This window comes from Motacilla alba, chromosome 3 (genome assembly GCF_015832195.1).
Source record: "Motacilla alba alba isolate MOTALB_02 chromosome 3, Motacilla_alba_V1.0_pri, whole genome shotgun sequence".
NCBI classification, from domain to species: Eukaryota; Metazoa; Chordata; class Aves; order Passeriformes; family Motacillidae; genus Motacilla; species Motacilla alba.
In genome coordinates this window covers 91,938,608-91,964,438 of record NC_052018.1, presented here as the reverse complement: position 1 = coordinate 91,964,438, position 25,831 = coordinate 91,938,608, and the positions used below count along the sequence as shown (strand labels likewise).

The 25,831-nt window shown below is 42.5% G+C and overlaps 3 protein-coding genes across 6 annotated transcripts in view; 1 reads left to right on the top strand and 2 right to left on the bottom strand.

The window, feature by feature from the left end:
* RPS6KC1 (ribosomal protein S6 kinase C1) overlaps window positions 1-3,923 on the bottom strand; it is an 85,864-nt gene extending 81,941 nt beyond the window's left edge. For 2 of the 3 annotated variants that reach the window (XM_038134142.1, XM_038134143.1), the window contains exon 1: window positions 3,254-3,923. In XM_038134142.1, the coding sequence (XP_037990070.1) occupies window positions 3,254-3,358 (105 nt within the window). In that variant the 5' untranslated portion in view covers window positions 3,359-3,923. The remainder of the gene's footprint in view (window positions 1-3,253) is intronic. The other variant, XM_038134141.1, reaches the window with a different exon arrangement.
* A 2,114-nt stretch (window positions 3,924-6,037) lies between these two features.
* On the top strand, window positions 6,038-22,166 carry ANGEL2 (angel homolog 2). 2 transcript variants are annotated; one of them, XM_038134147.1, is made up of 9 exons: window positions 6,038-6,740; window positions 8,283-8,719; window positions 10,863-11,116; window positions 12,334-12,403; window positions 14,150-14,571; window positions 15,551-15,677; window positions 16,328-16,388; window positions 18,261-18,424; window positions 21,577-22,166. In XM_038134147.1, the coding sequence occupies exons 2-9, from the start codon at window positions 8,290-8,292 to the stop codon at window positions 21,729-21,731; spliced, it is 1,683 nt and encodes a 560-aa protein (XP_037990075.1). In that variant the 5' UTR covers window positions 6,038-6,740; window positions 8,283-8,289; the 3' UTR covers window positions 21,732-22,166. The 2 variants fall into 2 exon arrangements, with proteins under 2 accessions (XP_037990075.1, XP_037990073.1); XM_038134145.1 differs by having other exon boundaries at window positions 6,071-6,681.
* A 607-nt stretch (window positions 22,167-22,773) lies between these two features.
* Window positions 22,774-25,831, bottom strand: part of VASH2 (vasohibin 2) — a 34,759-nt gene continuing 31,701 nt past the window's right edge. The window contains exon 7 of the mRNA XM_038134148.1: window positions 22,774-25,649. Within this exon, the coding sequence (XP_037990076.1) occupies window positions 25,580-25,649 (70 nt within the window). The 3' untranslated portion in view covers window positions 22,774-25,579. The remainder of the gene's footprint in view (window positions 25,650-25,831) is intronic.

The following is a 25,831-nucleotide window of genomic DNA, read 5'->3' as shown; positions in this document are numbered from 1 at the left end:
TAACCTTGATGGCTGTAGCTCTTTCATTCACTACCAGCCAGTTTATAAGAACAATTGGTGAAATAATCCTAACCTCCTTTTCTAATAGCTGGCATACTTGATGCAAGGAGTCTGTAGAGCTGGGGGAAGAAAATATCACAGGCATGGCTACACATCACAGAGAACACCAAAGGGCAGACACCAACTGCTTTGCTTTGCAGTTCACCTTTAGTTAAAGCCTTGCAACAGTTTTGGCAGCTAGGGAAGTTACCAGATGGGCAGAAGGAGACCCAGAGAGATGAGTAATTACCCAGCCAGTTAGTAAGAATCTGGAATAAAACCCAGAGGCTCTGTTTCACACTTGTTCTTATGTTACACCGCCTTCTATATCTCCCAGCCATGCCAACTTTAAGTCAGTATGTAATAATTTATGTGTTGTCCTACTTTGTTCTTCATATCCTTTTCTGAAGGTCAATCTCACAAGAGGTTGGCCCCTTCCTCCCAATCTATAGTCAATCTGGAGACTTGGCATAGATGACCCAACCCCCTAAATTTTCCATGTACTTTTTTTAATCCTTCCCCAAGGATCAATGCAGTCAGTTCATTCTGCAAATCTGTAACACAAGCAACTATAACCTATTTTCAACAATATCATTAGGATACCCACCAATGAGCTAAGCAATGTGTAATTACTGCACCAGACTCCGAAAACAGAGATCCTACAAGGATCCTCAACATCAAGAAAAGTATTTCATACTATCCCATTCTTCATCTGACCTGCAGATATCCAACATAACTCATTAGAATTTTAATTATCATTAATAATTGTAATCTTCCAAATTCTCTAAACTTTTATTAGTGGCCTATATTTTCAGATATCGTTAAAGAACACTCCTCATATCACAACTTGCTAATATCTACCTGTTTCTTTGCATTTGGAAATGGGTATTAAAAAAACAATATTCATTTAACCTTGTCTGCATTTAAAATTATGTTACAGCTTATGAGTAAATAAAATATATATTCTCTGCTATAAAAACAAAACTTTTAAGAAAAAAGCTGCAATAATGATAGACCCTCCTTAGCACTCAGAAGAGACTGCATGGGTAGTTATGCTTTGGGCCAGATGTTTAGGACACACTAATACACGTGCGTTCTTTTCCACGATTATTTATCTGCATGACATTGAAACAGAAAAGTTCCTTTAACTTCACTTCACAAAGGATTCACTCACATACTGCACTAAGGAGCCACAAATACCCACTAGCACATACTGACTACCCTAGATCTCAGCCAGAATGATATTCAACACAACAGGAAGGCCCACCTCACTTTTTTCCTGGCAGTCCCCCAAAGTAGCTGAGCTGATACTCAGCAAATACAGCTGGAGTGCTGTGATATCAACCATGGAGCCAGATCACCACAGGAACAGGAGGGAGGAATAGAAGGAAAGAAACAGAAAGGGTACTTGATATGTACACTGAATCCTTTTTAAATCATTTTATTCAATTTCCCAAATCCTCACTTCAAGTACTACACAGATCACCAGAGATCACCAGAGCCCTGCTGAAAAAAAAAATTATTCATATTTCTGCACTTGGGAGTCCAAAGCACCCTTTACTGCAAAAAAAAAAAAAAAAGAAATAATTTTTCACTTTGGGGATTTTAGCTATCAAAACACTGCAAAACACTAATGATCTCTGGTTATGTCAGTTGAATTTGGACAGCTCACAGACTGATCAGCTCCTTGCTCTGAGCTAAATCAAGCACACCACCTGATTCTGCACTGCCTCGCTTGGAAAGGCACCAGAGCACCCACAGTTTATGGGACAAGGAGAGAGAATGACATCCCTAACTAGTTAGCCACAACTTGATTTTGAACAATTCTACAGAAACCAAAACATCAGAGATAAATTTAACTGGCTTTAGCCAGTAAGAACAAAACCAGAGCAAAATAAGCAGCAGAAGTCTCGGCTCATTCCTATTAGTCCTTATTTCACTGACACAACTTTTTAGTACACACAGACATTTGGGCCATCAAGAACAACTGCAGAAAGATGTGATAGTATTGTCTTCTTCTCTTCATCTATTTCAGGAGAGGCTTTTAAATTGCAGCATCATAGGAAAAAGCAACTTTTTTTTTTTTCTATTGAAAAATACTACGTTGTATTGGACTAAAAAGAACAGTTTAAACATATTTGTGTTTGGTGAACTTGGAGAGATAGATAGGTAGGTAGGTAGGTAGCTGACCAAAAATTTTTCTTTTAATTTTTAGTTTTACAAGTCATACAAACTGATCATAGGCTAACCACCTGACATTAAAATCTGTATACATATACTGAATGTTGCATTCTTTGAATTAAGAGGAGGGTGCTTATAAGCATACCTTGCTCTCACAGGCAGGATGTCTACAGCTGCAGTAACTGCAGGATCACGGATCATTTAAAGAAACTCTTTCTCTCGGTGACACCTCTTCTGATGCTCTCAATATTTCCCACCACACCTGTGAACTAAACTGCCACTCCTCTTGAACCTATTTCCACATATTTACTTACTCGCCTGCCTTTTTTGGTTTAATAGGAAAGTGGAAGAGAAAAGAAAGCATGGGATTTCCCTAGGAGAACACACGGAGCTTTCATCAAAGCCAGCACCACAGCAGCTCTCCCAACATCTGCAGCAGCCTCCCTGCTTCCCGTGCTAGGCCTGAGTGACCCAGAGAGCTCTGCCCGCCCGGGCTGGCGCCTCCTGGGCACGCTGAGCCTCCATGTGCGGCTCGGGCAGCTCGGCGCTGCCGGCGTGGGCGTGCAGAGCCCCCGCACTCCGCTCCCTGCCGGCTCCTCCCCAGCGCGCTGCTGTGCGGCGGGGCTGCCAGCAACGCTGGGCAATCCCACGGCAACCTCACCACGACATCTCGGCCGGAAGAACGGGAGGAAAAGAGAAGGAGCCGTTTGTTTTTAAGCAGCTCTCGCACGCCCTGCACCGCACAGCACGGAAATCGAGAGTTCATTGCAAAGCGCGTCCGAAGCCATTACAACGCTGCGAGGCTACAAGTTTGCAGGAGGCGACCGGGGCTCGGCTCGGGAGGGGCCGCCGTGTTCCACCTGCCCTCCCTCTCTCCCACCCGTGTCCCTCACAGGGGCTTCTACGTCGCGGCCGGGCACGGCAGCCGCGGGCGCTGCTCCGCACCCAGCCGCTGCTTTACAGCGCGAATGCGGGGCAGGCCGGGCGCGGGGAGCCGCGGGGGCGAGGGGCTGGGCGGCGGCCGCCGACTCACCCGCGCCGTGACCTTGTAGACGGTGTGGCCGCGGGGGTGGCGGCGCGGCTCCGTCACGGTGTAGAAGCGGGCCAGGTCGGCGCCGCGCTCCCGCGGGCTCAGCATCCTGCTGCTGCCCCCGCCGCGCCGCCCGCCCGCCCGGCACAGGCGGAAGCGGCGCCCGGGAACGCCCCGCCCCGCCCGGGCGGCGCCGGGGGCCCGGCCCGGGGAGCCCCGCCCGGCCGCCGCGGGATGCTCGGGTGCGCGGATCCCCGGCTCGCCGTCTTGCCCGAGGCTGGAAGTCCGCGCCGCAGGGATGAGGCCGAGGTGTCACGGCCCAGACGTGGCAGGCGCAGCCCCGCGGCGGCGGCGCGGCCCCGTTCCAGGTGCTCTGCAAGGGCACGGCCGTGGGGGATTTACACTTGGCGGGGACTGACTGCCGAGCCCCTCGCTCACACAGGCGCCCGTGGCCTCCACAAATCCGTAACGAGCCCCTGGTACGCCGCTCCCAGCGTCTGCCGTGGGCTGTTTTAGGCTATAATGCCCCAAATCCATAGGCCTGGAACGTAGAAATGACTCACGGATTTTAAAGAGGAATGCTACCAGAAAGGCAAGTTTGATGGTTATGGAGTCACCATGTTTTGTGGGTTGTGTCTCCTCCCGGATCCTTAAGCTGCACCTGGACTTCTCCCTGTGGATGGGCTCTCTGCGGAACACTTTGGTGTTAGGAAACCCTCCAGGGTTTGAGGGGCATTGCTTCAGCTCTGAGGAGCATAACTTTGTGCCACAGTACCTTGTCTTTCTGTAAGATTACCTTCAATTTCTTGTCTGTAGTGGAGTCTTTACTAATGTAGATCTCACACCTCAGATCATAGAAACTCGATTTTTTTTTTAATGGGCTTTCATTCATTTAATTGTAGATGTGAAAAAAATCCAGCTTTTCCTTATCAGGTTATTAATATGTCTGCTCTCATGCAGATTTTTGACATAAAGTGTTTAGCAATACTTAACCGCATGTCTTTGTGAAAGAGAAGAGTCTCTTGTACTGAAGTTCATAGTAAGGAAGTGCCTCTCCTTTGAGGAACATTTTTTTAAGGAAGAGGGAAGAAAGAGGACATTGGTTGTTAGCAGCTCACTTGTCACTCTCCTTTATCTTCTGAGAGGGGAAGAACATGTTTTTTACATCTTGTGCTGGTACACAGAACTTCATGGAAGTTCTGTAAGTTACCAAAAGTTTGCAAATTCAAGTACTTGGGGGAAAGAGTCAGTGAGTAACTAAAGAGACAAACACATCAGGCTTAGGAAATGCATGGAGCTGAAAACAGCAAGAGGCAGGGAGAGTGTTCATCTGAAGTTTGCCCAGCCCTGCACATTTCTAGGCATCTGCTGCTAATAACATTTAGAAAGCAGGAAACTGAGCTCAGTGGACCATTGATCTGAGCCACCGTGGCTGTTCTTATGTGCAGTGTAATCAATCAAAGCATCCCTCAGTGAGTCAGTTGCCTCCATTCACTAGGGAGTTTCAAAGCTCAAATGACTCATAAAATAATTTGGCTTCTACTTACAAATCAGAATTTGGAGATATCTAATTCTGCAGAACATCTTTTCACATGGTGTAGCCAACACAAAATAGTAACTAGATGGGAATAAAAAACCCACAATTAAGTGTTACTGGCTTATTAAGACTTTTCTAGGTCGAGGCAAGAAAATCTAGCTACACTGAGATGAGAAACAATTTGCATCATATTAATAGGTTAATCTTTTTCTTCTCTTTTGTCTATTATACAACTTTCATACTTTTCAGCACATCTTCATTTTCATTAAAACCCAAAGCTTCCATGATTTCTTTTTTTCCAGCATCACTACTGAGATTACTACTATGTAAAAACATTTGAGGCGACAGATCAATTTGGGTGTCCCTGTGCAGGTCAAAATACAGGCAATAACTGCATGTTATGTGTAGATTCTGCTCCTAGAAATAACAGCAGTTGTTGTTGCTATAGCTATGGCTTACTGTCTTCTGTCCTAGAAATACTTCTAAAAGATAAGAATACAAAAATTCAGAAAAGAACAAACCACCAAAACAATATGGTCTTGAAAATGCAGTTGGGAGATCCTTTACTACACATGTGTTATAGGGTGAGCAGTTTCATTCTCATATGGTGAAGAAACTAACAGAAAATGGAAGGGTGTTTTTACCTTTCACCAGTAAGTTGTGTCCAAGAAATGGAAAACCCAAAGTAGATCTGACACGTTGCCTAACTAGCGTGCTCATCACTGCATTATTTCAATTCCAGTCTTCCCTACCACTCCTGGGAAAACTTCAAATGTTATTTAAAGTCACTTTTATGACAGATATAAAAGGAATGCAGAGAAACAGTATTTTACTTGATTACAGTTCCTGCACAGCATCTGTACTATTCAGCACTGTAATTTTTCATACTCATTGTGCTACATTTCCTTACAGTAAACAGGGACAGCATTTCCTCCCTCCTCAAAAGACCTCAAGAAAGCGTTCCAAGTGCTTATTCAAGCAACATCGGCAGAGGATTGTTGCTGCAGCTGGAAGCAGCGGTGGGTCTGTCAGCGGGGGCTGCAGGGTGGGCAGGTCTCCTGCCCATCTCTCAGGCCAGCTCTCCTCAGCAGAGCACCTTCAGCTGCATTTTAAAACCTGACAATCTTGAAATACTGGCTTGGGTGAGCGGGGTTTGTTTTTTTTTTTTCTGCAAACACTAAGAATGGTGCTGCTGCCCTTGAAATATACCATGGCACCTTGAAATACACAGCAGCTCTTTCTTGGCCCCTTTGACTCTGCAGGAACACACGGTGATCCCAGGGAGAAGACCACTTACAGAAACTATCACAGAACACGCTGAGCTGGAAGGGATCCACAAGGATCATCAAAGTCCAACCCCTGGCCCTGCACAGGACATCCTCGAGCGTCATACCATGGGCCTGGGAGCGTTGTCCAAAAGCCTCTTGAATGATGCCAGACTTGGCGCCGTGACCACTTTCCTGGGGAGCCTTTTCCAGTGCCCGACCAAACAACCCTCTGGGTGAGGAAATACTGCACGAACACAGTGTTACCTCCAGTTAAACGCTTCAAAAGCCGCAGTCGGGCCGCCTACGTGCGGGTTCAGCTGCGCTCCGCAGCGGGCGCGGCCCCCGGCGGGGAGCGCGGGCTGGGGGGCGTCACCCGCCCGGGGCCGGACGGCGGCCGGGCCCCGGCGTCGGCTGCCCGCACTAAACATGGCCGCGGGCCCGGCCCTTGGACTACAAGTCCCAGGAGCGAGCGGGAGGGCGCGGCGCGGCCGCAGTCCGTGCGGAGGATGAGGCGGTGGCTGGGCGGCCGGAGCGCGGCGGCCGGAGCTGGCGCTGCCCTGGGCTGACCCCTTCGGGGGGCGCCGGGGCTGCGCGGGGCCGGTAGCGGGGCCCGGGCCCGCCGGGAGGTAACCGGGGCTGGGGGCGCTGGTGGCAAATGCCCGCCATTAGGCCGAGCAGGGCCGCGGTAAACAGCGCAGCGCGGCGTGGGGCGTTCTGCTGCCGGGGGTGGGGGCTGCGGGGTTTAGGAGGCAGCAGTTTCTCAGTGCTTTTCTGTAAAGCATGTGTTTCAGGGTTTTTTTTTTTGCAAAGGAGCGGTGCCTCTTTTTGCTCCTCAGTCATGCTGTGGTGTCCGGGGGGGTGTTTTGTTTTTGTCTCCGCCGGACTACATCGGGTGCGCTGTGGCGGAAAAGGGTTATTTCAGGACAGGCGGGTTTTGCTGAAAGTTGTATTAGCGATTAGAGGGTGTCCAAAGGAGGGTTACGAAGATGGTGAAGAGCCTTGAGGGGAATCTATGTGAGAAGCGGCCGAGGTCGTTTTCTGGAGGCTGAGGGGAGATCTCACTGCAGTCACAACTTCCTGTGAGGGGAAGAGGAGCGGCAGGCACTGATCTCTGCTGCGTGGTGCCCAGTGACAGGACCCGAGGGAATGGCCTGAAGCTGTGTCAGGGCAGGTTTAGGCTGAATATTAGAGAAAGGTTCCTCACCCAGAGGGTGGCTGGGCGCTGGAGCAGCTTCTCCAGGGAACAGCACCCGGCAGCCTGACAGTTCAGGGAGCCTTTAAACAATGGTGTCAGGCACATGGTGTGACTCTCAGGGTGTCCTGTGCAGGACCAGGGCTTGGATTCAACGATCCTTGTGGGTCTCTTCCAACTCAGCGTGTTCTGTGTTTCAGTGATTCTGTATTTCGGCTTATTTGCTCGGCTGAATGGCAGCTGAGAGGTTCTCACTTCAGCGCAACTTCAAGCATATCAAGCTTTGATATCTTTTCCTTATAGGCTCAAAATATACCTTATTTAAACAGTGAGGAAGCTGAGACATTATTGTTACTCAGCCTACTTTTCTATGATTTTGTTGAGAGACAGATTTCTTTCTTCTAAAGAAAAAAAAAAACCTAATACAATCCACCTTTTTTCATGGCTTTAGTTGCTGAGCTGTGGTTTGCTGTCCTGGAAAAGAAGTAAGAATACAGATTTAGTCTTACACTGGTGCTAGTGATGCCTTGAGACTTAGTACCTTTATTTCCCGGTTGTGTTGGCATTGGGATTTGAGCCAAATCAATGGCTTTTCAAACAAAGTTCTGACAGCTTGCAGGAAAGTGGTCTTCTTGTTCCTTAAAATAGCCTTATGATAAAGTTAATGCAGCATGCAAAAATGACCTTTTGTAAAGGTCATTCCTCTCAGTGCTTGAAAGGTCTGACACTTGAATTCAACAAGGCAGAAAATAAATTTTAAATTGTTACTGAGACGGATAGGGTTTGGATGCTAAATGGCACTTGTAACTCTGAGGGGGGAAAAGGATGCAAGATCACTTTGTAAAGTCCCATTTTGCATATCATTTAGATAAATGTTTAAATACCTTGTATATAAGTGTTTGAATATCTTGCATGCATTAACTTGTAGAGACAGAGTATCTTCTGTAAGTCCTGACCAGGATGACTTTGCCTCCACAGCTTTCTACAGGCAGATGTAGTTGTGTGCTAGTAATGACACTTGTGCTTTTTTGGTAGACACTCCATGCTGCCCCGCCATGTGCAGAGGCTGGGCAGAGACTGGATCACCCACTGGAATGGCTCCCAGATACTCGCCTTAAACAGCCCAGTTTCCAGCTGTATGAGATGGGCCGGACACTATCCTCCCTGGGCCTCGTTTCCACTCCCCATTCCAGCTGATTTTTCAGCAAACTGGAGATTCCCTCCATTTTTTGGACCTTGGAGGCAATTTCAGAACTCTAATTGGCATCTTGATAACTACACAAAAAGTTGTTGCTTTCACCTACCCAACCCCAGTATGAAATCTGAGGGAGAAGAACCATTGACAAAGAAGAGAAGACTCAGTGGCCAGGATGATACTTCAACTCCTGAACAACAAACAGACTTGTCTAATCAGAAGGAAGTATCTTGTCTTTCTGTACAACAGAATGAAGAAAAACATGGCAGCAAGAAAGGTAAAAGAGCTCTTTGCTCGTTTGCAGTGTTTATCTGTAGTGCTAAATACACCACAAGTTAGAGACATGAGCAGTAACATGAGGTACTGTTTTTCTTGCCACTCCTCTCAGGAAAACACATCTTTAAAATGGTCCAGTTTTATAATGCTGTTTAGTGTGCAAACTTGTATTTTGTGCTGTCAGACAGACTACCAGAACTAGGTTTGCTGCACTTGGCAGTGGAACACAGTCAGTTGTGTGAGGGATTGCCCAACCTGGGGAGTCCTGAGCTTGGTTCAGACAACACTCTCTCGTGTCTCTGTCACCAGGTCATGTCTGTTAACTTGGAAGCTCTAGAAAGCAAAAATATTTGTCTGGCTTGCTGTAGGGCTGAGCTGGACTGGCAGTTGTATAGCTTCGTTCCTTGGGCTCTGCCAGAGTTCATGAACCCTACTGGACCTGAACCGGTTTCTTCCCAGAGCAGTTGTGTTATGTGTGACCTAGAAAACTGAGAATGAATGCACTGAGTTTTAACGGTGCACGCTTCCAGTGTGCTTGTGTGAGTGTGTTCTTACAGCTGTATTCTGCCACTGGCATGTTAGCAAGTTTTGTGTCAGATCATGTCTGACAGAGCAGGCAGCACATGTGCTTATCCAGATAAATACAGGAGGAAGTGCAGAGTTGTCCACCGGGCTTAGTAACAAACTTCCATGAAACTTCAAAGTGTCTGAGTTAGCTTGTTACAGATACAATCTTGTACATAGCATCCAAATATTTTACTGAATCTTATGTATATTACAGTTTTGTCTAGTGTGAGACAAATAGAGCGACACAGTCAAAATTGTTGCCCTCTTGCATAAATCACTTCCTTAGCAAAATAAACTGGAAATTGTTTTATGACTAAAAAGGGCACTAGATACTCTCAGTGTCCCAAAGGGATTTTTGGACACAAATACCCATAAGGCTTAGAAACATCATATTCATCTTCAGGAGCCAAAGGAGGGGACTTTGCTCCATGCCTTATTTACTGAGTCCTCTCTTAACCCTGCTTGCCTTTTATCAGATAGCTTTATTTGAGAGTGTGGCTGGCACTGTGGTCCTTCCCAGTCACCCTTTGGTAGGTGGTGCTAGTTAAAGATACCTGCTGAGGAGCAATGTGGCTTCTCTCCCACCACAGAAACAGAACTTAAAGCTTTGCTGTATACACCGTAAAGTCCTGAATAATCTAAGCACAGCAATGAAAATTACTACCCAAAGAGGAGAGATGGTGACAGCTATAGCTGCAGTCCGCCACTGCTTGTTAGCACAGATAACTAGACCTCAGCTTGCTGTCAGATGAGGTCAGATATAAAGGGTGAAAATCGCCTCTGTGAGCTTTTAAGTGGAGAAATACATTTCTTAAAAAGTAATTGGATGCTTAATGATGGGCAGATATGTTATTATGAATTTTCCTACTAATAGTAAGTATGAAATTAAAAATGGTAGAAAGGTGAAGGATGCCTTTTCAGAAGTTCTTGGTAATTCTGAAACTTAATAATTTCTTGATTTCTCAACTGGCTGAGGAAAATTGGGTTCATACTTGTTTTGGAACTCCTGTAATAGACCCTGTTGCAGCTTATGGCTGAGTTTTACAGACTGCACACTCGGTAGAGGTGATTGATGGATTCCTAACCCTGTGTTAGCTATGGATAGAGAGATCAACAAGGTGCCCATGTGCTGCCCTAAGGAGTGTATCCCAGACTGGCATACACCATCTCTGCTGAAGAGGCAGTAGCACAAGGCAGTGTGAGACTCCCAACAGACTGGATTTGGCTCCCCAGTTATGCAGCCCTTCTACAGGAGCAGGGGGTGTAGTCTGAGTGTTGCAATCTCCCTAGAACATACCAGTTCCCCAGTTTCAAAGCAGTTGAAATTCAGGGCATATAATGATTTTGTGCAGTCTGTTTTGAGGTTGGGGTTTTTTTCGTTTGTTTGATTTTTATTTTTTTACTGATGCTTATCCATCTTAAACAGAGGGTCTGAATCACTGCTAATTGAATAAGCTTTTAGAATTAGTTAAGAGATTTGGAAGGCAAGTAGTTGTCAGTAGAATGATTTCCAAGAGCAGTAAGAAGTCATATGGTATATAACATAACTTTTTTTCTGCTTCATATGCTTTTAACAGGAACCATCAAAAGACATTGGGAATATTTCTGTCAGCAGAGTAAAACAATGAAAATCGCTAAAAATAGAGGATCTGACCAAAGAAGCACAGAAAAGGAGGCAACATTTGATTTTACAGTCATGTCCTACAATATTCTCTCACAGAATTTGTTGGAAGACAACTCTCACCTGTACAGACACTGCAGGCAGCGATTGCTATTCTGGACATACAGATTTCCCAACATCCTACAAGAAATCAAAGAGCTGGATGCAGATGTGAGTAGAAAATGAGCATGTGGATATTTCTTAAGAACTGGTAAAATGAAGTAGCAAATTCTGCTACTCTGTGCTGGGCTCTGAAAAAATACCTCTGTGGTTTTGGTTGGTTGTAGAGCTTATTGTTTGGTTTGAGGACACATAAACTATTGTAAGTCTTAATCAGGAAGTCAAGTCAATAAAATTTTGCTTCAATCGTTGTTCAGACCAATAAAAGTTCAGTGGTAGAATCCATCCTGTTTGTGTCAAAAAACAGTACTGAAAAAAATTGTTATATTAGGGAAGCCACAGAAAAACAGCCTTGTACCATTTGAAAAATGCAATTATGTTAGTAGTAGCCAGGAATCTGGAAATAAAAGTCCCTTCAAACTCTTCCTTTCTTCCTAATAAATTTATACATCCTGTGTGCATATATCTTTACAATGAGATACCTTGGATAGCTTTCTGAGAGGAGCAGCTGCTCTCAGACCCTAGTAGATGCAGGCGTCCTTTCCACAGAGAAATTTCTTGCTAAAGGATTTGTAACTGTTTCATTGGTTGGAACTGTAACCTTAAGTGAAGCAGAGATTTCAGAATGTTACTTGAGATTTGACTCTCCCTTGAGAGCTTGGATGAACTGATGTCAGCTGGGAATGTGGAATGTGTTGCTGCAGTTCAGCAAGCAGGGGTAACTTGTTCCCCTTTGGGAGCTCAGTCCTTTATCCCAGTGGTGGTTGTAGATCTGTGTTACTGCAGTGTGCTGGGGGAAGGCTCAGAAATGCTCACAGCTGGAGTTAGACTCAATGATCCTTGTGGGTCCATTCCAACTCAAAATAGTCTGTGATTCTGTGAACTCTCTTAAATGAATATTTTGAGTTTGATCTTTGGTTCAGGTTCTTATAATATGGAAGCCTGTTTTCCACCCTGTAGTATGCCATTTGCCTCTTCATCCCTGAGCCTTCCCCTGAACTGCTGAGAATGTAGGAGCAAGTTACTATTTTGACTAAATTGAATCTCACCTCTGAAAATGTCTGTCTGAAAAAGGAGAAATTGAGGCCTTCTTCATAATCTTAGGGAGCATTTTCTGTGGAAGAGTGAATTCTTTTGTGGGATTATGGAGTCAAAAAGCTTCTGAATTTGCTTTTTTTAGTACCTATACAGACTGGTCAACAGAGATATGCTGTAGTAACATTTTTATGTAATTACTAATGTATTTTAATTGTAAACCTTTGCCTTAGGTGCTCTGCTTACAGGAAGTCCAAGAAGACCACTATAGAACAGAGATCAAGTCAAGTTTGGAATCCCTGGGTATGATGAAACTCTTAGGACCAATACATTATCTTCTCCCCTGCAGGGATAACTTGTTTCTCTTTGAGAACTCAGTACTAGTTTCCTCAAAAAAAAACCTCTTTGAGATTATAGAATCAAGTCTTTTGCTATCACATGCAAAAATGTTGTGTATCCTCTTTTATAAATTCATTAAGTGCTCTCTTGAAACCACCTTAATCCTTTTTACCAGTATTCTTGTTGGGTAGCTCTTCAAGGGCATGTTTTTTCTGCCTTGAAACCTTCCAGATATTAGCACTAAATGTTATCTATGGTCAGTATATATTCATTAGGTTTTTATACAAGTGCTGTCAGTCAGTCTGAATAGACTGTCTTGTCACTATCCCTCCTGTGATTTTATGGAAGGAATATGTTGCTAAGGGTTGATTCCATGGTGGTTTAAAATGACCTAAATATTTTATACCCTGCACCATCTTCCAGTCCCAGGGCCCCACTTCCATCCTGGCACTGGTCCTTGTCTGATGCCAAGAGGACATAAAGGAGCAGCACTGGACTCACAGTTTTTTCTTTTTTGGTTGGTTGAGGTAGTCTAGCTCCCAGAATTGAGTGTTTGCAAAGAAGAGAGTAATGGCAGTACTGATTGAAATCCACTTGAAACGTGAAACAACACTGTGAGGCCAGGCTTGTGGGGGCAAGAGAGCTTGTAACTACTGTACAGGAGGATCTGGAGCTTGCTTTAGCTCTTCCTTTCCCCATCCCTAGCTCCCAGATGCATGTCCTGTCCCTTATCCTGGCCTAGTTCTGGCACTCACTGGTGAAATCCATCAGTCCAGCAGAATACTATCCAGACTACTTTTATTTTTCTGGGTTGGTTTTCTGTTTGCTTGCTGAGTTAGCACAAAGTGCCACAACAAGTGGCAGGAGCAACATGGCCTGAATCTGGGAGAGGGGAATGAGAATCCCCTGTTGCAGCACTGGTGTGAGCTCAGGTCAGCTCGCCCTACTTCACTAAGGCTGTGCTTCATGAACTCATATAGTCTGGGCAGGGCAGAGAACATTAAAAATGGCAAAACCTAGATACCGTTTCAAGATTTAATTTTTTTTCCTTACATAGATAAGGTCTTGTTTAAATCTTGCTTAAATCACTTCTACATAAAACAAAGAAATTGGCAAATCACTATTTCTAGATGGACTTGTTTGAACTCCAGTGCTGTCATTTGATAAGTGTCTCTGTTTCCTTGGTGAAAACTCGCCACTTGCTGCTCACTGGATAATTGCATAATTATGTAAATACGTTTGAGACCTTTGTTCCATGAATAATTTTAGACATTGACTAATGACTTAGCATGATTAAGGCTTTTGATTGGTAATGCTTCACTGGTTTGGTACTACTCCTAAACCATTCTTGTAGCATCCAGAAAAAACTTCAATGCACTAGGCCACTTTTATGTGCCTTGTGGGGGTTTCTTTGTTGTTTTGGTTTGGGTTTTTTTCCAGATAAGGAGATAAGAACATGACTGGTATCTTAGAGTTAGTAGATGTTTACACATTGCATAAGGTATTGGATGTTTACACATTGCATAAGGTATTGGACCACGTTTCCTGTCCTGCCTCACCTCAGCTAAGATTAGGGCAGAAAGAAAAGCGAACACAAGTCTATGTGAACTTCACACAGACTTTGGTACTTCTGACTGGGGGTTGACTGTGATGGGAGAAAATCTCTATTTATACAATAGTATTTTATGTTCTTAATTGCCTTTCTTGCAGGATATCACTGTGAATATAAAATGAGGACAGGCAGAAAACCTGATGGCTGTGCCATTTGCTTCAAAACTTCCAAATTTAGCCTGATTTCCTCAAACCCCGTGGAATTTTTTCGCCGTGATATCCCACTCTTGGACAGGGACAACGTTGGACTGGTGTTGCTGCTGCAGCCCAGATTTCACTGTAAAGCCAATGCTGCCATCTGTATTGCCAATACACACCTGCTGTACAACCCAAGGAGAGGGGACATCAAACTGACCCAGCTTGCAATGCTCCTGGCAGAGATTGCCAGTGTTGCCCCTCAGAAGGATGGCTCTTTCTGCCCAATTATCATATGTGGGGACTTCAATTCTGTTCCTGGCTCTCCATTGTACAGATTTATAAAGGAAGGAAAGTTAAATTATGAAGGACTTGCTATAGGGAAGGTAGGCTGTGCCTCTCACGTCTCACCAAAAAAATGGTTCATGCTGATTAAAGAGAAGTATTTGGGTGATGCTGTGATTGTTCCCATTGCAGTGCCTCTCTTAGTGCCCTGTCAGCAGCCTGCAAAGCAAAAGTTACTGCAGTTAAATAAGCTTGGCTATATTAGCTGTGCCTTAGGGAATATTGTGTCCTCTCCCAGCATTCTGAAAGGAAAAACTCACCAACAATCATTCCTGAAATTTAGTGAGTCCACAGAATGATTGTATCACTTTGTTTGGATGATTTTATCACTGTGTTTAAAGTGTCCCAGTCTTTAAGTAGGATAAAATAACCACTTAATCAAAAACCTACTGTGTGCTCTGTGGGAAGATACCTCTTACTGTAGATAAACTTGGTGGTTACAGTAATTGTAAAAGCAAAGCTGCAATTAGATGCTGAATCTCAACTGTTTCATGTTAAAAGATGTCCTGTTGTGAGGTCTTGTATGCAGCTGTTGGATGTGTCACATACTGGGTAATAGGAGTGACTGAACTACATAAAATGAGGAAACATGACCAAAAAAATAGCCAAATAGCCCTGCTGGGTGTTCTTTGCTAGTGGGGACTTGATTCAAGCCCCCATTTGACTTGACTTGCTCCCAGAAGGATCAGCATCCTGAAGCTGAAGTTTGTGCTGGGTGGCTCTGTATGCTGAGCCAGTGCTGTCACATTGCTAAAAGTGTCCTTGAAAGTGTCTCAGTGTCACAACCATCAGGAAAAATTTCGTACCTGCAAAGAACTTGCTATGGATAAACAGAGTGGATGTACATAAAGGGTGTTATTTTTACAGGGATTTGACTCATTATAAAAGAGTTATTCTAAATGGCTGGGCCTTTTTCTTTAAACTTTACAAAAAATGTTGACTTATTTCAGGTTTGTTTGGTGGGGTGTTGTTTTTTTTTAATCAGATTTCTGTCTGAAAAAAGCTTGTTGTCTTTCTCAGGTCTCTGGACAAGAACAGTTTCCAAGGGGACAAAGAATCTTATCTATTCCAATTTGGCCAAAAAAATTAGGTATTTCACAAAACTGTGTATATGAAATAAAACAGCAACTAAAGGAAGAAAATGCAGGTCAGTTTTGGAATAAATTAATTTTTGGGAGCCTTTGAAAGTGTCACTCAGCTAGTATAAAAACCATACGTTCTGTTTTAGTGGGGGAAAAACAGTGGGCTCATTAGAGTGTGAAGTGATTTATTCACATAAACTTTGCAAATTTGAATCTTAGTAAGATAATAGTTAGAAGTTTCCCTTCAGGAATTGGTGTGTAATGTTTAAACTCCTATGTTTCCATCCTGAAAGCCAGCTGTGCTGTGAGTGGGAGAGGGAGGTGAAGGGATGCAGCACATGGACATAGTGTGGATCTGAATTCTGTCTCAGTGCTTCTGAATTATAGTGTTGGCACTTCATGGAACACTTGGGAAAAGCAAGTGATTCCTTGCTGAGTATGGCTACATCTTTCATCCACAATTTTTTTCTTTGACAGAAAAAAAACAATTTTAAATGAAAGGGACATAATATAAAAGAGTATTTAGAGGGGATGTTACTAATGGAACAGAAGAATTTAGTCCAGCTTGGTGAATTGTATCTTACCTGCTGCAAAAATATAAGTGCACTTAAAGATACTTCTTTTTTTTTTTACTGTAGCTTTTCTGTAGCTCATCAGCATTGGTCTCACTTATATCCTATTTTAAATAAAAATTGAATTTATTTTTCTTTTGCAGGAGAAAAATTGGAAGCAGCAAAATCAGACGACACTCAGGAGATTGTAATTGCATCTGAAAAGTATGTATTGGAGGAAAAAAATTGAAGCCCTTGGCTGGTTACTTAGGGGTTTGTTTTTGTTTTAGACCAAATTTATGTCTGATTCCAGCTGTGGATACCTGATGATCACCCAACCCAGTCTGCCCTTTGGCAAAAGCATCATTGTTCATTTAAACATGAAAAGGCAAATCAGACAGCAAAAGACTAGAACTGGCAATAATGGAATGTGTGTTCTTCCAGGAACTTGGATATTTCTTCAGAATGCAGGGCTGAGGTGTCAGTGCTATTTAGAGGGCACTTTCTGTCTGCTCATTAAAGAATGCTTCTGGCATTTTTTTGACACTTCTTGACATAAACAGAACATCATCCTCTGTAGGGACATTGCAAGAAACATGTGAACTTCAGTCCACTTGCAGAAGCCATATTTTTAAAAGAGGGAGAGGAAAAAATAAGCCAGTGTTGTCCAGCTGCTGAAGTATTGGCGCGTCTCTGTCTTTTTATTGTTTTTGATACACTGGTTTATGGTTGTATAAAATCCTATAATACAGTGTGAAACTGGGATAAAGGAGGAAAAGGAACTGGAAAGGTCATAAAATCTTCCTTGTCATGAGTTCTGTGGGAGTATTTAAGTTCTTTGGGTCTGAGAAATGTGGAGTATTATGGATTTGGTAATACAACTTTCACTTAGAAAGAGGAAGCCATGGCTAGAACGCTGAGGAGGAAAATGTAACTGCTTTTTGAAAGCAAGAATATATTTGCATTTCCCAAACTGGTAAAGGCATATAAAGTAAGGCATAGAAGAAGGAAATTTCCCTAAATGTATGTATGGGATGGTAGGCTCCAAGTCAGGTATTTCTTACCAGAAATGAGATCTTGGTATCACTGCAGATAGTCATAGCAGAATTCTTGGTGATTCTTGGTGATGAAAAGGGTGTCATAGCATTTCCAAGAGAAGTAGATAACAAACGGGAGGTCCTATGCTGTGGTTTAAATTCATAGCATGCTGAATGCTTCTTGTAGGGCTTTCCCCCCTCATCTTAAAAGGGATGTCATGTAACAAAAGCAGAAATTACTACTTGTCTGTGTTGTACCAACTGGCGTGTTTGTCTCTGCTCTGAATCAAGCAAGATAATATGCCAATTTTTTTGTTTAGTTAGCTTGTGTTTCAACCAGAACACATTGCAGCCTAGGTTTAAGATGCAAGACGAGGCAGGTACAGCTGAGGGATGGATGATTTGCAGATATGATGGAAGCAAATTTCTGAGAGACAGGAGTTCTTTTGCTGAAAGATGCAGTTTTGCAGTTTGCTTTCAAGATTGAAAAGACCAGTGAGACAAAATGGGCTGAGCTGAAGAGGAACAGACAAATGATGGGGAGACAGAAAATGGGAGCCTGAGTGGAAGAAAGACATAGACATATAAGCATAGCCTAACTTGGAAGCTTATACCTCTAGCTTGAGGGAGGATAAAACCTCTAAAAATCTGAATTTCTGTTTATGCTGAAGGGTCTGATTAGATGAGTTTGTGTTTTGTTGCTTTCAGATGAGCTGCTTTCATGGACATTTTTGCCTGCGTGTCAGGGAGAGATTGCTGAGTGAGGACATATGAATGCTTACAGAATGTATATGGAGTTAAAAGCTATCTATTAAGTAAAGTGTCAGCTAAACCAGTTCTGATCAGCATTTTACTTGAAAATGCTGCCTCCATTTTGCCTTCAGAGTTTTAGGCCTCTCACACAAAAGGCTACAGGATGGCTTGCAGGAGAGAAACACTAGTTTGCATATCCAGATAATTAATTTTGTGTGTAACCATGAACTATTTGGTTATTTCTTCATTGCTTATTCCTTCTTGGTAATGGAAGAAAATAAAATTATTTCCTTTGATGTCTCTTTAGGTTGTCTTCGAAATTGCGGCACCATTTTAAATTGTCTTCAGTCTATTCTCATTACTTCCCTGAAACTGGGATACCGGAAGTGACAACTTGTCATTCCCGAAGTGCTGTCACCGTGGATTATATTTTCTATTCTGCAGCAAATGATGATACTGCTGACCAGCCAGGTAAAGAAACCAACTTCTAATTTTCATAAATGCTAAACCAGAATATTTGTTTGCTGTAGTGATGATTTCATCCAAGTGAAGTTCCTCAGAGGTTCGTGGTAGTGCTTTGAATGTCAGCTGTTACCCGAGAAACGTGGCCTTGTCAGCTCCCCACAGCTGGATTTGTAGTGCCACACAGGGCAAACCTTTTCATCTGACTGAACATTTCTGTGGTTCCTGTGTCAGCATGGAGACAAGCTGGAGGTACAGCAAAGCAGCAGTGGAAGTAGCACCTGAGAACTACTTCTGTCAGTAATGCAGGCCAAACCTACAGCAAGGCAGTATTCCTAATCATCTGATCAACACAATGATGAACAGCAATTTGGGGTGTGCATTAAACTGATAAACGAACCGTTTTGCGGCAATTTGCTTCTCAGCTTGTCTTGCAGTAATTTCTGCCAAGGAACAGACTCTTGGCCTTTGCTCTGAGCACGGTCACTGGCACAGGCCCGGCTGTCACTCTCCGGCTTGCAGTTGCAGCTAAAAGTCACCAGATGGTGCAAGAAAGTCGCAGTAGCTCTGTGGGAATTTCGTGATGGGTATCACAGTGTTTCTCCATGCTTTACTGCTCTGGGACTCGTTCCGTGGGTGCTTCTGAGCAGTTTGCTTTCCATGCTCCCATCAGTTCTGTGTTTCATGCCATCAACAAACATCAGTGCAGTGCCAGCACATAAATGTCTCTGCACAACTTGGAGCAAAGAAACCATTTCCATTCATGCTCCCACTGTACAGTGCCACTGATTTTTATAAATTAACTTTGTTTTCAGTATGTGGAATAAAAACACCACCTTCATCTCTTGTAACTTGAGACTAGATTGTTAAAATTCATTGAGTCGATTCACAGAAGTCTCACTTGTCATAATGTGCACAGTAAATGCTACCTTAATGTAAAATGGTAAATACAAAAGCTTTGACTGAAAAACCACAATATGGGAAGTATTTAAATTACTTCTGAATGCCATGTAATTTAATGGAGTGCTGTGTGATTGCAGAGTGTGTCTCTGCACTAAATTTAATCCTAATTCACCTGTTTATATATTTTTGCACCATTATTATATATTTTATATATTTTATATATATTATATATATATTGCACCATCATTATATATTTTTGCATCATCAGCACCATCATTGCTTCAGCAGAGATACAGCACTTTTTTCTTTTTGCACTTGTTTTTCAAATGGATTGTTCTCACATCAGAGCACAGAATGGAACCAAACTTGAATTTTCCAACTGCTTTAAACTAGTATAGTTTTTATTCATGAGAAATTAAGCCATGGTTTGGATTTTCAGTTTTCTAATGACCTGGGCCTCTGTATTTAAAGCTGCCAAAGTCTGTACAAGTGAATTTTAAATGTGGTCTAGGCTCACGGATTTTTTTTTCCATTTAAAGGGTTTTATTTTAAAATATTCATGCTTTATTCTGTCATGTTTATCCAAATATTTGATTTTGTATTCAGGATTTCCTGTAACCAGGGTTCAGTATCTACCTGAGTCCTGAAGGCACAGTTTTGCTGAGTGTTCTGAGTGATTTTAACCACTGCATGCAGACCAGGCTCTCTGTGGCAACAAACTGCTCCTTTCTAAATATGCAGGTGCTGTCCCAAGTGATAAATTTGTCTCAAGACCTGGTGGACATGTGCTCTAGAGCTCCCAAGAGATCTTTGCAGTAAAAAGATTTTATTTAAAGCAGCAAACAGCTTCTGGGTTGTTGCAGGGCTGGAAAGCTGGCAGATGGCAAAGGATGAAGCTGTTGAACTCTCTGAGGAGTTCAGCAGTTGCTGGGTTGTCCTTTAAAGTATCTCTTGGGAAGCCAGTACCAGGGTCAGCCAGGAAGTTCTGAATTTGCTGAGAACTTTCACAGAGATAGTATTTCTGTCAGAAGTTACAGCTGCAGTTTGTACTGGTCCTGAAAGCACTCAACTTGCCCAGGATCATCTCTGCACTCTGAAAGCAATAGGTAGGGTTGCTGAGTAGTTGTCTCACATGAATGCACAGCTCAGGAAATATAAATTTTACACATCATGGAAGAATTTCAGTGAAATTTCTCCACCTGAGCTGAAGAAGCTGGTTGTTATTTGATGATGGGCAAGTCATGCCTGACAGATCTAGTGGCCTTGAGTGGCAGGGTTACAGTAATTGTGGAAAAGGTAGAACAACTGAACATCTACCTGGGCTTGTGCAAGGCATTTGACATAGTCCTGCCCAGCAGCTGGAGAGATGGATTTGGTGGCTGCGCCACTCCATGAACTGGCTGGAAACAAACAGTTGCCATCAGTGCCTCAATGTCCAGGTGGAGACAAGTGGCATTCCTCAGGGATCAGTATTGAGACCAATGCTCCCCCACCCCTGGAAGTGTCCAAGGTCAGGCTTGATGGAGATCTGAGCAACCTGATCTAGTGGAAAGTGTCCCTTGCCCATGGCACGAGGGTTGGAACTTGATGGTCCCTAAGATCCCTTCCAACCCAAACCATTCTATGTAAGTGTGTAGTAATTGCAAGGCTTGAGTCGTGTTCACTCTTGCATGAGCAGTGTGGTGTTCCATCTGGGGAAGGAGGTGGGAATGGGTTTCTTAGGTGGTTATAGGAATAGGCACCAGGAGATAATGGAGATCCCTTTCTTATGATGAAAGGGAATAGAAAGCTAGAATACCTTCATCCTGATGAGCAGAAGTGTCTGTATCACATGCCACCTGGGGAACCATGTGCTTGAGGATACAGAAATAAAATGTTATGTGAACCAGTAACTCTAAAAAGATACTTACCTTCACAAGTGTCAGCTCTGTTTAGCAATGCTGTTGTCTAAAGTAATGGACTGGATTATATGAGGCTTTTTCAGGGGAGTAATGAACAAATAAATGCATTTTCCTTTTTATTTCCATTTACCCCTCCACAAAATAGTGTCCTTCTGAATACGTTGAGCTCCACTGATGAAACTCTATTTTGAGAATAGTAAAAGAATTTCTGAACTGTCATATTGGTGATTTTGCATGGAACAGTAACAATTGTGCATTATTGCTGCCATACTACTTTCCTCCTTCTACATCTGTATGAACGTGTGATATTTAGCCCACACTGATAAACATTGCCTTTTGGTTTGTTTTTTCTAACAGGAGCAGAGGATTCTTTTTGTGGAGGTCTGAAACTTCTTGGGAGGCTGGCACTTCTAACAGAGAAAGATCTTTGGACTGTTAATGGTCTTCCCAATGAAATTAACTCTTCTGACCACCTGCCACTGCTGGCAGAGTTCAGGCTTGTTGAACGGTAATATCCAAAAGACTTATGGTGTAGGTAAAGTTCCCTTTACCTTCTCTCTCATGAGATGATGATTATTATTTTTTTAAAATTCAAGCACTGCTGGTCCGGTTTAAATAAGTTTGCCTGCATGCTGATTTATTAGTGTTGTGTAAAGTAGACTTTGTAAAGGGACTTCCTTTTTTTTAAAAAAAAAAAAGCTTAATGTACTTTATGAGATCTTTTAGGGAGAAAAAGGATTTTACATTAGCTTCCTCTTTGATAAAGGAAAACATCTGTGCCAGACTCCAAATGGCATTATTTTTCATAAATATGTTGTAATTATTTTTATTGTAAATCACACTAAAAAGGACTATTCTGAGAACTGTGTGTTTCTTCAAGCAAAGGGAACTGTGTTTGTGTGCCTGCAGCATTTCATATTGAGTTCAAAATAATACTACAGTATTTATAATGAGTTCAAAATTTACTACAAACATGCTTTGTGGACACTTCCATCTTAACACTTCTGCAAAGGAATTTACTCAGTGTTGTCAGGGCAGAGGCTGGAAGATTGAACTTTCAGAGGAAGAAAGGCATATAGGCAAATACTTATGCTTTAAAAATTTGCTGCTTAAAATTCTAAGGGCTTAAATATAGGTAGCATTCACTGAAATATTTTTTAAAATATCTGAAATAAAGCTAAGCTTAATGAGCACACCACATCACAGGAAACTTAACTTATTTATACAGGAGCAAAAAAATTAGCCCTTGACATCTTAAGGTTTCATACATATTGAAGAACTGGTGACAGGGTGGGGTTTTTTCCATTTAGTTATTAAAAATGCTAGGTTCTATCTTGAAATGACAGATCCTGAGGTTATTAAATTATCATGGTTTTATATTTACTCTCACTATGCACTCATAAACATTCTGTATAAAATACAATTTACAAAGTAATTAAAAAAACACCAGACTGCCAGAATAGGAAATGTAGAGGGGCAGAAAACATATCTTGTAACTTGGTCAAACAACACATGGATGTGTACATAGAACCAACTTTGAAGTAACAGAATTGTCTTTCAGTGTAGTGCTGGAAAACCTGCACCCATTCAGACACATTTGTCTCCCAGAAGCACTTGTGGAATTTTCATCTGTGTTGCCTTTCCCTGACCACAGACAACTGCAATTAAAGAAGCTCCTCAGTCCATTAGAAAATATGAGCACCTGCCAAAACATTCAGCTAACATTGCTGAAAAGTTGGAGGTGGCTACTTTTGTTATAGTCGTAGGTAGCTGTAACTGAAGATCTTTCTTCTGCCTGTTAACAGTGAGGCTGATGCTGAGGATGAGAACCTGTTTGATCCTGGATGCTGTCTGGTTTCAAGCATCTGAGTAATCTCATAGATGCCAGCATACTTAGATAGAGGTAACAAATTTCTGGGTACACCCACATTACAGCTAAAAACATTGTTCAGTTGTAGCAACCCTTGTTAAGAGCAAAAACAAAAAAACCCCACACACATAAGTCATAAAAAAGACTACCATGATACTTTTATTGAAGTTTCATGCTGTGCATATACAAGTGATGAGAAAAAGCCCAAAAAGTCATGCATGTTTTTCTATACTATTTGACCACTTTGCTGTCACTTGAACCACACTTAAGACAAATGCCATCATAAGCAAGTTTCAAGAGAATATTTCAGCAGAACTTTAAACAAGGACCAAAAACCAATTTGTCAACACACCTCTATAGCATTAAAAAGCTTCAGTATCAGTTAAGAGAAAATAAAGTGTGCTGGACAAGGGTAGAAACTACATACAACCATTATTTGAGCTGAAGTAAACCATTATTTCATAGAAAAAAGTTGCAACAGATCAGATAACATTGTGCTATAGGATACAGCTGATCAAAGTTTTTCCACATCATTTTATCCATGAGAAGTCATTAAAAAAATTATTTAGGTCACAAGATACTGGGCAGCATGAAGTTTGAAACCAAAACTCTGCAGCTGATGTCAAATTACACAAGAATTTCTACCAAAAGAGTATTTCCCTCTCTTCAGCTTCACTCCTTAACCAAAAAAAATCCTTACTGTGAACACAGGAGTGGAAAAGTTTAGAGAAAGAGGGATGGGAAAGGCCTTCCTGTTATTGATATAGTAAACTTGGATAAAGAGGTGTCACACTTTTGAAAAGTTTTCTTTCTAGAGCTTTTGAAGTCTTAATTAGTAGAAAGCCTTTCATTGGCTGTAGAAGATTGCTGGGTTTTGGCTTTTTCTTCCTGTTCTAGGCAGGTAAAATTCAGGTTTTTGAGCAATGAGGTCTGTGAACAAGCAATTCTTTCCTTCCATATTCATTTCTTTTCTGGCTGATGAAAATGTCCTAGGAGCTTACATCATTCCATTTGAATAAGCATTACTGTCAGTCTGTAACAGCATCCATCTTCATTGAGATCCCAAAAAAGTAAGTGCCCAGGAGGGGAGGTACATCAGGCCCATGGCAGCATCATCTATAAGCACAGCACAAAGGGTAGAGGCTGGACATGTACAATAATCCAGTTTATATTTAGGCACCTAATGAAACATTTCCAGGAATGCAGCTCTCAGATGCTTCCAGAGAACTTCACTAAGTCAAATGGTGGACCCCAGTGAGTCTTACCGCATCACTTGAGAACACTGCTGTCCATCTCAGGTCCTTAGCCAAGTCTTACAACAAAACAACTGAGCAGGGAGGAAGGAGACAAGCTTGATTTTCATCTATTTCAGTCCCACTTCCTTATTCAAGTCTGACAAAGCACTTGCTACTACAACACGTTCAGGAAAACTCCCTGCCCAGCATGGCAGGTTTGACTTCAGCCTGCCATGCCTGATTTAATACAAGGTGTAAAGGCATCACCATCAGAGACTGCCCAGTCTTTCAAAGACAAGGTTCAAATTTGCACATAAATGTGGAGAGAAAAGCACATAGACTTAGGTTAGCAATTCCCACAGTTTTTCCATTATTCCAGGTACTACATATATGAGAAAAAAGCTGACTTGTCTATACAAAACAGCAATCTCTACGTTTTGTGCTTCAGCGGTGTAGTTCAGAAAGACTAAAAGCTTGTGACAAAAGTATAAAAAAATTATGAAAGTTTAAAAATTCATTATTCATCAGTTATCATCATTTAAAAAACCTCAAACCTTGTATCTTGCCTAACAAGATGTCAGGGTTAAGAATACAGTTGCATATTACTATTACTTAACATCTTTCGGCAACACGCAGAAAATAATAATAGAGGTGGCAGTAAAACATCCAGTGCTGTTTTAATACTCCCAGTAATGCTGGGAAACAGTACAAATCGGTTAGAAAACAATAATACTGACAGTTTTGCATATCTATTAAGTCTAGTGAGGTAATATTGATACTTTAAAAACTTATGCCACTTCTTCACTGCTTGCTTTTATTGCTGAATTAAAGATTAATAGTGAATTTGATTTTTTTAAATTGCACTGAACCCCAGCACATCTTAATACTAAGAATATGATTTGTTAGTTACTCCAATGCAACCACCCAGCACAAGGCCAAGTTCAATTAACACTTGTACAGGGAAATTATATTTGAAGAAACTCACACCACTGAAGTCACCTGCTACATGATGGGAGAGAAAAGAAATCTCATATCCTGGCAAATCTAATTTTAGGTTCTCTTCACTGATGCCTTTTCTATAAATTGAAATAAATACTGCCACCAAAAAAAATTACCCCCTACTTTCTAGGTCAAACTTTTATTGTGAGAGTACATAAGTTAAAGAACAGTCGCATTCCTTTTTCCTTCCAAGGGAGTGCAGGTAAAGTGCAGCGGCAGCAGCGGGAAGCCCTCTGGAGTCCGTGGCACGGCTGTGTCAGATGCGGAGCTGGTAGCCCACCTCGTTGAGTGTAGCCAGGTCTCCTTTCTTGTCCAGCACCGCCGGCCTGTGCACAGGGGAGGGAAGAGGGCGCTGCTGACCAGTGATCCCGCATGGCCGTGCAGGTGTGGAGAGCACAGCAGCCACACAGGGAAAGGCCTGCCTCACAGGAGGGTGGATAAAGCTAATGTCATCTTAAACACAATCCTGGTACTACTGTGATAGAGCTATCTGTGTGTTGTCTCTAAG

Coding starts and splice junctions, on each gene's coding strand:
- ANGEL2 (XM_038134147.1), top strand. CDS start 8,290: ATGCTGCCCCGCCATGTGCAGAGGCTGGGCAGAGACTGGATCACCCAC. Junction 14,572..15,550: donor AAGGACTTGCTATAGGGAAG/GTAGGCTGTGCC, acceptor TGTCTTTCTCAG/GTCTCTGGACAAGAACAGTT. Junction 18,425..21,576: donor TGATACTGCTGACCAGCCAG/GTAAAGAAACCA, acceptor TTTTTCTAACAG/GAGCAGAGGATTCTTTTTGT.